At 38.9% G+C, this 11,054-nt stretch overlaps 1 protein-coding gene across 1 annotated transcript; it reads left to right on the forward strand.

The window, feature by feature from the left end:
- The first annotated feature begins 4,756 nt into the window (after positions 1 to 4,756).
- MUC15 (mucin 15, cell surface associated) lies at positions 4,757 to 7,897 on the forward strand. The gene is made up of 3 exons (XM_008948429.1): positions 4,757 to 5,420; positions 6,665 to 6,820; positions 7,737 to 7,897. The coding sequence occupies exons 1-3, from the start codon at positions 4,757 to 4,759 to the stop codon at positions 7,895 to 7,897; spliced, it is 981 nt and encodes a 326-aa protein (XP_008946677.1).
- Positions 7,898 to 11,054: the final 3,157 nt, after the last annotated feature.

The following is an 11,054-nucleotide window of genomic DNA, read 5'->3' on the forward strand; positions in this document are numbered from 1 at the left end:
CTAAAGGATTCTATGATTCTAAATCTTTCCACAGAAACACCTCCTGCAGATGCCACATCTTCAACACTTACCTCAAGGGTAAGTTATGAAATAGTATTTGAACTTGATACCTTAAATATTTCAAGTGGAAACAGATAAAAACATCATGGCATTCCACTCAAACTGTCACACAGTACTGAATTGTTCTTCACCACATACCAGCCTAGAATAAATATACATAATGAATTAAAGAATAAAAAACTTCACAGGCTGACTAGATCAGCATGTGAAGCTGACAGCCCTGACTTTCTTGTTCTTACTTTAATCCAGTATTGTTTGTATGAAAGCTAAGTGAGGAGCAAGACTTGTGACATTCTGATCCCTAGCTGGTTATGTATTCCAAAGTAAAAATTAATGACATCTGATAACTTAGACAATTTGGATTTAGATTGTTACCTTAAATTATGGCTACTGTGAATGCATTTGGAGGTAGGCTCAGACCCACTCCTAGCAGCACATTTTTCCTAACAGAACTTGTTTTTCTGATCTGTTTGGTAGAAGGCATGCCTTTCCCAGTTCTCATCTCATGAAGCGTACTGCAGGAAACCCTGCAATAATAAGAAGCTATCTTTTGTTAAATTAACAGTTGCACAGTACATGCAACAATAGTTTCTACAGTTAACAGAAACCAGCCACCCTTCTGAAACATCACTTCAAAGCCTTTCAAAAGGATGAAGCAATCGGAACTGCCTACCCACTTTACCCTGAACACTGCAGTTTCTGTGGACTCTGGAAGGGCAGAGCTCGGTCCTGACAGCAGCCGGGGGGTCAGGCCAGCTCCAGACGTGGGGCTGTGTGCAGGGAAGGGCTGCCCCACCTCACCCAAACCTCGCCCCACCTCACCCCGACCTCGCCCGTACAGCACGTTCCTGGCCGCTCACATGCTGCCACAGCTCTCCCTGCTCTTCCCTCTTCCCACCAAACCTGCTGCACCCGGGGCCAGGGCTGCATTTCAACAGGTTCTTGCCTATTTTGTAGAGCTCACAGGTAAGCCTGAGGGTTTTTTTTATGCTTATTACTTTATGATAATAAACACCGTGTTCTTTGCATAGTGTTTGGGAAGGCACCTGCTGCTGCTGCATACTACTTAGGGTGTATTTCTGAGAAAATAATTGGAAAAAAACCCACCTTGTGATTCAAACATTAAAGCAGAGAAATAGTAACTATAACTAATGACAGTATTCCATTCAAATTCATACTTTTCTTCAGTGGATATCTATGCTGCTTACCAAACAAGTGTAAGATTTCTCTCAGAGTCAGTTCATCGCCCAGTTTAAATGCTGGTGGTGGTGGTGAAGTGTTCTGTGTATGCTACTTTATACCGAACTTCTGTAAGAAAAGGTATTGCTATATTGTTATTGCTTCTGCTGAGTTTAGTTATACTGAAAATGAAAAGGTAATACACACTTAGGAAGCTCGGTCAGTGCACTTTTGCCTGTCAGGTTGCTAGCTAGTAACAGCAGGGGAAAATGAATTATAGAATACAATTCATATTTATATTCCTTTCTGTAACTCACTAAAAACTTACAAATTATATTCTCAGTACAAAAATTAAAATACATTTAAGCTTGAAAATTTAATATTCATTGCTCATTAGATTTGTCAGTATCTCATCTTTGGAGAACAATCCAAATTTTAGAGCAAAAAGCCACAGGAGTAAAAATCTAATAGTCTTCTGGAACCATAATTTTCTATTATGTTATTATAGTATAAAAATAGACATAAAAATATATCTGTATGACATAGAACCACAGCCTCCTCCGTGTGGCTGTACCTATGTTAATCCAATTCATTTTAATCCAAATCAAGAGGGTGCTTTTTAAGTCTCCTGATCATCTCCCCTTGTTACAGTTTCCCCTTGTTCAGTTTACACCACTGGGCACCCCTGTCAGTGAGCCAAGTAATGGGCTCTGTGAGTAGCCCAACACAGGCCAGCTCTTCAAGGGTGCTCAGTCCCAGGGAAGAGATTGTGGCAAGCAAACCCCTCTAGAAACGTGTGAAGAGTGGGTATCAAGTCACCAGCACCTCTACAGATCTCTTGCAACTGAGCTACACATTTTCCAATAAAAGACACAATCTGTGCATACTCAAGTTCACACTGGAGGGCCATTTTTATGGGAAATCACATTCACAACTTGGTGAACTCCTCAAATAAGGGCCCTTGGTGTACTCCTCAAATAAGGGCCACTACATCTCTCCATAAAGCCATACGCCTAAGGAGAAATTTTAGCCTTCCCTTTTTCGGAGCTGGCTTTTCTTTTTCCACCCCATTGTCACGGGTCTCAGATGAAATTTGACTCCAGCAGCACAGAAATGAATGCAAAATCCACTGAAGAAACATAGTGGTGACCAGCCTACATAAAACCCTCATTTTTCATGCTAAAAAAAGGTAGAGCTAATCTAGGTAACCGCCTAATCCCATACCAATGTCGTTTCTACTCATTTCAGGCTACGCCTGCTGCACTGATTTCCACAGAGCTGGTACTGAGTAATGTGAATAGCAGTGAATCAAAAAGGAAGGCCTTTGTTTTTCATTAATAATCTGCTCATAGCTTCCTTAAACACACACTTGAACAGCTAACTGAAGGTTTGAGCTTTTCCGCAAGTTTGGCTAATCTGTATCACTGCTGTTTACTGTAATTAGGTTCTAAAGGCCACACAAGTATTTTCAATGCATTTCTACATCTACACGAACAAATATTGCACTAGAAAAAGAAGAGTTATTTATGACACACAAAATGATTCCCAGGAAGCAGCTCACCACAGCCTAGGAACCATGGTACACAACTTTCAAAGCAAGGAGGTTTCTTCTTTATGGTCCCCCATGAAGATGACAAAAATAAGCCAATCAGAAAAAAAAAAAAAAACAACAAAGAATTTGTTCAGCAAGGAGTGCAACTCCTTTGTATACTGCTCTGCAAATTAAAATTACACTTGAAATGAATTAAGTATAATTTCTCTAAGGGGTTTAGGTACAGTGAAGGAATAACGAGAGATATGACCAAACCCGCTTGGTTCATTAATATGATTATTAATATAAAGAAGGAAAGAACATACTACTGAATTAAAACAATAACACTGTCCAAATGAAAGCATGTGTTTGAAAAACTTTGTCAAATACAACAGGCTTTTTTTCTTCACTGGTAGGCAGTTAATAGTACTAAGAAATCAAAGTCTAATTTTCAGATTGCACAGCATCTCATGGTCATCCAAAAGCCTATCATTCAAATTGTAAACATAACTGGAGCTGATAATTGAACTCCAAAGGGATTTTCTTTGGCTTCCTTGTTTGTGGTCAAAGTGGTTATCCTGAGTTTGACTGATACCTAAGCGCAAGTTCTCTCTCTCTCCCTCTCTCTCTCATTTTTTTCTAAATAAGTTACAAATGTTTTCAAAGCATAGGTCCTTCCCACCATATAACTGACCATAACTTGGGAAATATGCAGTGTGGAAAAATGGAACAGATGCTAAAAAGCAAATGAAATTGTGCTTTATAAATACACGTGTTTCAAGTAATGGTACCACCTTCTAAAACACAAAAGAATTAACAGTAAAGCAAAAATGAGATAACATGATATTTAATTATCATCTACCCATTGATATAACAATATTCATAGCTGACTGCTACCTACTGTACCTGTATGTGCACTTTCCATTGCTCTGATACTGTTACACACAAAGAAGTTAATCTGGAGAAAATGTACAATTAAATGGAAAAACAAAACCCACAACTAAGCAAGCAAAAAACCAAAACCAGCCCCTAAGCCCTTGTGCCCTAAACAAAACACCCACAGGTAAAATTTTAAGAGAAGAGGCTGAATATGAGAGTCACTTTTTCCAAGTGTGTCTATCTCCTTCCTTCAGATGGTAAGACACACACATACAGGGACACCTTACTCATTAATGATGCTGAAGATGTAACTTCTTACACTTTTTATTGTGCTGTCACATGAGAGGTTATGTGTGGGAGTTAAAATCTGCATGACCTCAGTCTGCCTCACACATAGAAAAAAACCCTGCTCCCCTGCCCAGCCAACCCCCCCAGATATACTGAACAGCATACTTGCCACAGAGAGCTGACTTCAAGATGAGTTCTTCTCATCCTTCTCAATATAATATTTGAGAAATAAATGCATAATATACAGCTTCCAGTTTTCTACAGGAAAAAACCTTCCACATGCTGAATTTTCAGCATCATCCATTACCTCTGGACTGATTTAGTTTCCAATTTGTTCCTGGCAGCATTTATATGACACTCATTGCTTGGGGCCACAAAACATTATTTATCAACGTTCAGGGCTAATTGTAACAATGATATTTTTTCACAATGGAGTATAACTCTTCAGCATGCCCTTGGAGTTCCTGCCTGCCCAGAAAACACTGCCTTGAGCATGCTATCCAAAGATGTATTTTCTATACCAAAGTGGTTTTGAACTATTCCCCTCTGCACATAAGGCCTGTTTATAGAACCATTAAATCTTGTGCAAAAACCTTTTGCTGATTATCAATATTGTTTTAGGTCATTAACACTCAGTGATGTTGTTTTCAGCATCAATGCATGGTAAACTAATAAGTGTTCTAGAATGTAACACTAACTTTTTCTCCCAGCTTCTTTGGGACTTAACTGAGCAGCTTTGTTTTGCAAAATAAAATAACAGACAAAAGTGAATTTCTTGCAGGCTCTGTATATAACAAAACAAGCTTTGAAGTCAACACCATGCAACCCTCCTCTGGAATGGTTTTCATTTTTCTGCTTGTAAGGCTGCAATGGAACAAAAGTAATACTGAGGGCAAAGCAGTAAATGAAACAAATAATGGAAACAGCTCAGTTGCAGATAATAGTCAGACTACAGTGCAAACAACTTCACAGGTATTTGCTCTGCCTGTGTCTACTGCCATCAATCGTTCTGCCGTCAGTCACACTGCACCAACAGCTGCCAGTGCCAAAGGAAACGTAATGAGAAGAAGGGAGAAGAGCACTCGGCCAACGAGCACACCCCAGAGGCCCACTGATGGCACCACTTTATCTTCAAAGATCACTACAGCATCAAAAGATGGAATAAATAACTCTGCCACAAATGTCAACAAGATCCCAACATCTTTACCGACATTTACAACAACAGGTGACTTTTCTGGAGTGACTAGAAGTGCTGCAGCTACTTCAACTTCCACAGTGAAACCAAGTACCTCCACAGTCACCTCCAGCACCCTTTCAATCAACCCCACCACACTGTTCCCCACCAGGATCACTCTGACATCACCCACGGTGAGGCAGGACAGTCCTACATCCAACTCCAACGCCATTCAGCAGACAACAGAGCTGAATTATCATTTCAGCAACCCTTCTACTGCATCACCTAATCCAAAAGATGCCAATGAAGGTAAGTATCTAAAGTCCAGCTGGTATAATAAAATGATTATGCTGCAATAAAACCATTTTCTCATTGAACAAGAGGCTTTATAAGATGTGTGAATTAACTGGTGACCTAGTACAGACTAAAACTAAAGTTCATTCAAAATAAAAAGTGTTTCAAAATTATTTTCTGTTTGGTTACTTGTTTGCTTAACACTTCCAAGAGTGGGGGAACCTAATGACAGCTGCTGCCCATTCAGACTGGAGAGCATCTTCAAAGCAGATGTGTAGAAATAACATTTAAAATATGCAACATGCCAACTCTTAAGTTTAGAACCTTTTGTGACCAAAGATAATGGCTTACAAAAAGGAATTCCTTATAAAGGAATTACTCATAGTGCATTTAGTTATCAAGCTGAATATGCGTGGGGAAATAATGGAGCACAAAGCTGTCATGGTACTTCTCTACCCTGCTGCTCTGAATCAGGACTCCAGGAAAAGAAAAGGAAAATTAGAAAATGGTAATTTTTTTTGCCATTAATTAGCTTTCAAGCTTTTAACACAGCACTGAAAAGCTTATCCATCATATCCAGTAGAGTACAGTTCGTACTAAGAACTGAAGGAGAATCAGACTTTCATGTTACCCATCATAGTTCTAATAATTACAATGCACTTAGAGAACACAACTGAAAAGGAAGGGGGGTGGGAGAGCAAGTTCAGTTCTAAAACAAACAGAACACTTTGAAGAAAAGTTTTATGAAATCTAAGGAAAATCTTAAGAGATATTCTGCTAACTGAATATGTACAGAAAGCATTACTGGATTTTTTGTCTTGCATACACAAAACCTGATACCCTAGAACGTAATCCTCTGAAATTCAGAGGCTGCAGTTTTAACTGCTGGCTTAGATACTGACAAATAAATGCATTCACAGAATGATTACTGCTTATTTCTTTAAATAAAAGGGTAGTGGTTGATTTTGTAATTAAATCTGGAATCTTTTTATTTGCCTAAAATCTCATTCAGCTCCTCCTTATTTTTTTAAACCCCAGTTATTCCCTTGAAAGTCAATGATGAAGACATCATTTTTCATTTACAAAGACAACAAGTTTCTGCAGAGAGGGTGGTTTAGTCATAGTCTCAAAGTGTTTCAGGTCCTTGGTGCAAAGTTTCATTCACCAAAGCTCTCAACTGTTATAAAATGAGAGTGAGGTATCCAATCTTACAGATTTGTTATTGTCATTCAACTAGCTCCTCTTTCTTTCTCTCCTAGGCAAAGCCAATAAAGGAGGAGTAATAGTCGGTGCCATTCTAGGAGCCATTTTGGGATCTGTTTTAATAGGTCTGGTTGGATATTTTATATGTGGTAAGAAAAGGTCTGAGTCATTTTCCCACAGACGGCTTTATGACGATACAAGGAACGACGCAGGTAAGGAAGAGCACAACTGTTTTCCATAAGAACAGTTTCTATTTCTCCACAGATATGCTTAAATAATCTGGTCTTATTGAGCTACTCAGAATTATATCATTGACTTCAGTCAAATCAGTTTTCAACTGACAAAACTTGATAATTTTTAGATTTTAGCTTAAGCAATCCTCCCCTTAGCTCTGTGTCTTTCCCTTGCAAGTTACTTTTTTAAACTTCTGAAATAACAGAAAATATCATATCTAGTATCAGTGAGCCTCTTCAAGGAACTGTAGGCGAGTTCAAAACAATAGCTCAAGAGCTCTCCCAAACTTTGATTAACTGAAAAAGGACAGACTCATTCCTCATCCAGAGTTTACAGACTCCTTACTCATCCATTCAATTACAGAATGAGGGATGAAGCTGTATCTGGTTTTAGGGTAAAAATATTTTTAAGAGGTTTGAAAGGAAGATTGCTTTTGTCTTCTCCATGAGTACGTATAAATTTGTATTAAAGTGTAATCACACAGTCTCCAAACATTTATATCATGTTCCTGGACTGTATTTTTAAGTGTTTAAACAAACACTGAGAGGCTAAATACACTTTTTTTCCTCATATAAAATCAAATCAAAATAAAGTTCTGGAAATAGGCCCTTTCTGGCTTAAACACAAGAGCTGAAAGCTGCCAGAATGTGAGATTAGGAACTAACTTTTCAAGCTGACCACCCATGTAGTGCTGAGCGGGTGTTACTGGGAAGACAAATGTTATATTCAGAAGAGTGAATTGGGGCCTTCATCTTTGGCTCCCCAACGTAAGTAAGAAAGAGGTTAACTGGACTTAGCTGCGTGGGGCTGCTGAGCTGAACTGTGAGGCACCCAGTGTATGGGGATAAGAATCTTTCAAGCAATATGTAAAAAATAATTATGTTATCCTTCCAGTTCTCCACTTAGACAACTCACTGGGACCATACGACACAAGTTTTGGATGTGTGTCAGATGAGAAAAGCAGCAGAGCGGGCATGGCAGAGGCCGATAACGCAGGGTGCCCACCCGATGGCATTCCCATGGCTGACATGGCACCACCCCACCCTTCACCCTAGGGTTTGCTTCAGATCACAATCTCACCCATTATCTACATGCTTTCATTGTTTCTGAAAGACGTGGCAGCTCTTCTCCTACAGCCATTACTGTGCAGTCTTTTGGAAAGCAAGGGGAAAAGTGCAAGACACACTGGTTGATGCATCACAGGCAGGGCCCAGTAGCAGAGCATCACTCTTCTGCCTTGCAATTAAATGATCAACCTATGGTTTCCCTGGAAGGATATCTCAATTGCTTGCTTATAACACAGACAAATGGCATATGGGTAAAATTCTGCCTTGAGGTGAAACTATTCTGTCCAAATATAATTTCTATCTCCTAAGTGACTTGAGGCATTACTTCCCCTATCTACATTTGTACCTTCCTCGGTGAACATGACAAAAAGAATTAGATTTACTTGGATTACTGAGAGGCTGAAGTCTGCTGGTGAGAATGGAACTACTGAGCAACAGGGACTACATTTAACCTCTGACTATGATGACAGAGTTAAAATCCATATCAAAAGGAAAAAAAAGAGATGAGCTTCTATTGCTCTGTCAAAAAGAAATGTTGTTGGCATTGCAGGCTAGACCTGTAAAAATGATGTCAAAGGTTTTTGTACAAGTTAGATGGAAGAAATACTTGACATGAAAAGAATTACCTCTGCCATGTATATAGATATCCTAAAAATCATGGTCTGGTTTTGTCCAGCTAAAGAGTAAAATGCTGGCAGCATAATGCAAATAATTGCACAGTTTATCTCCTTGCAATTACCAGACACAGCTAAGTAGAAAGAAAGAGCATAAGAAAGACATAGCTGTGAAGGCAAAGAGAATAAAGTGCAGAGAAGATAACTACTCATGTGGCATAAGTGCTTGTTACTATGATGTTAAAGTGCATGATTTAGTGTGGAGACAGTGGATCATGTTGACGGAGTTATCTCACTAGCTTACTGTGAAAGTTTCAGTGAGAGTTTATTTGATATGTCAGTAAACCAGAGAGAAACAATGGCAGTCACACTGCAGATGAGTAAAACAGGTATTTATTTCAAAGCATTTCATAGAATCATAGATCATTAAGGCTGGAAAAGACCTCTAAGATTATCAAGTCCAGCCATTAACCCAACACTAACATGATCCCAAGTGCAACATCTACACGTTTTGAACACCTCCAGGGATGGTGACTCCATCACCTCCCTGGGCAGCCTGTTCCAATGCCTCACTACTCTTTCAGTAAAGAAATTCTTCCTAATATCCAATCTAAACCTCCCCTGGAGCAACTTAAGCCCATTTACTGTCATCCTATCACTAGTCACTTGGGAGAAGAGACCAACATCCACCTCACTCCAACCTCCTTTCTGGTAGCTGTAGAGAGTAACAAGGTCTCCCCTCAGCCTCCTCTTCTCTGGCCTTTTAAAGACTAAAGAACTGAATGCATACTTGCAGTGTTGCCATTCCTACAGGGCTGTCATGAAAACAGCACAGTTACTACCAGAACCAGAAACCAATTTCTAACACTGTGTCCAGCATGTCCAGTGGACTGAACATCTGAGACACAATCATGTATATTAGGTGAGAGTATCACTCTGCTGCTTGAAATTAAGAAAAACGTAATATTCAGCTTTCATCTTCCTTAGCACATACTGTGCCATCTTTCCTGATAATGGAAAAGCAGTATCATACAAGCAAAAATTCCTCTTTACACTTGAACCTTGGCCTCAGTTGCAAATGGAAAAAGCTCCCTGTAAGGAGAACTCAAAGCTAGAAACGAAGAGATGCTAAGAAGTTACCAGCGTTGTCTACGTTGGTAGCCATACAAACAAGTGCAATGTAGTTTACTAATAATTAGTTTCATAAATTCCTAATTACAAGGTTGTAACAGCAAGATTAGGAGCCAATGAAGAAACGTTGCTGAGGCTAGCAATCAAACTGTGCCCACCAGTTATTATGTGTTAATTTTTAACAATCTAATTGTGATTTTTGCATGTGTGTCCATGTGCCTGTCTTGTCTGTGTACCTCTTTAATGTTTTGCTGTTGTTTGTATGCTGCTGTTTGCTTGGCCTAGGCCAGCCTCCAAAATCAGTGACATTTGTTCTTCATGACAAGCTAGAATCATTTATGAATATTCATAAGTCAATAAAGCTGTTGTGTGTCATTTGATTCTTTACAATTGCAAAACTCAGGCTTGAATTCACATCTGTATGTATGTGAACTGGTGTTATTTTCTCAGGATTTACATATATAAACATTTACATTGGTAAAATTAATTATCTCTTGTTCTAATAGCAGGCTTATCTACTTTGCAGCAGCAAAGTACTATTTGCTTCATTGAAAGCTAATTCCATCAAGAATTTCATGCTGGAACCATTACACTTGTCTTGTATGGCACTATTACACTGACCTTCTAAGAGAGGCAAGACTGTTCTTGGTAACTCCTGTTCAACAGTGGCCTCTGTGGAAATCACCCAGCTCAGCTTCGGGCCTCATAACATGATGTGTGTGATGGCAGAGTGAACATAATGAGATATTCAGACTGAGAATTTGAATATAAATATTTAAATTGCTGCAAGCACTTAACATCAAAGCTTTCATCTACTTCCCTCTAATTAGCTCCCACTAAACCTTTCTTATGTATTCTACATGAATTCTCTACAAGACATGATTTTTATATTGACACCAGATCACTAATTTAACCTATACATTTGGCTCTAAAAAGACTTCTGCCTCTATTCACAATATAAAATTTAGGCTTAAAGACTTAAAATGCTAAAGACGGTCATTACATTAACAGTCAAAGGCATTATTTTCACCCAGTACTAGCATAAAAATTGAACTTGATGAAAACAGGAAAATAAAAGTTTGTGTGACAAAATCATAGTCCTTCTTTGAATTTTATCATGAGCGATCACCTCCTTTGACCCCATAATCATATAAAAGGGTCAGGTGGAGTAAAAACACAAAACAAATAAAAATGTACTTACCCCAAATTGCCATAAAAATAGCGAAGAAGACAGTCCCTCCATTATCAAACAAATGTGTGACCTGAACAGAAGATAAATACATCATGAACAAATAATACTGCCACCTTATCTTTTGCCCCAGAGAATCCCTGAGTACAGACCTGGTGGGAAACTAAAAGCTAAGCATTCTCACATGGAGTCCTACTTGCACGTTCCTCCT

This window comes from Merops nubicus, unplaced genomic scaffold (genome assembly GCF_000691845.1).
Source record: "Merops nubicus isolate BGI_N331 unplaced genomic scaffold, ASM69184v1 scaffold43639, whole genome shotgun sequence".
Taxonomy (NCBI): domain Eukaryota; kingdom Metazoa; phylum Chordata; class Aves; order Coraciiformes; family Meropidae; genus Merops; species Merops nubicus.

Bases quoted from the DNA above. Each gene is read 5' to 3' on its own strand.
- MUC15 (XM_008948429.1), top strand. From the start codon at position 4,757: ATGCAACCCTCCTCTGGAATGGTTTTCATTTTTCTGCTTGTAAGGCTG. The intron at 5,421-6,664 runs GTAAGTATCTAA...TTTCTCTCCTAG, and splicing joins TCCAAAAGATGCCAATGAAG to GCAAAGCCAATAAAGGAGGA. The intron at 6,821-7,736 runs GTAAGGAAGAGC...TTATCCTTCCAG, and splicing joins CGATACAAGGAACGACGCAG to TTCTCCACTTAGACAACTCA.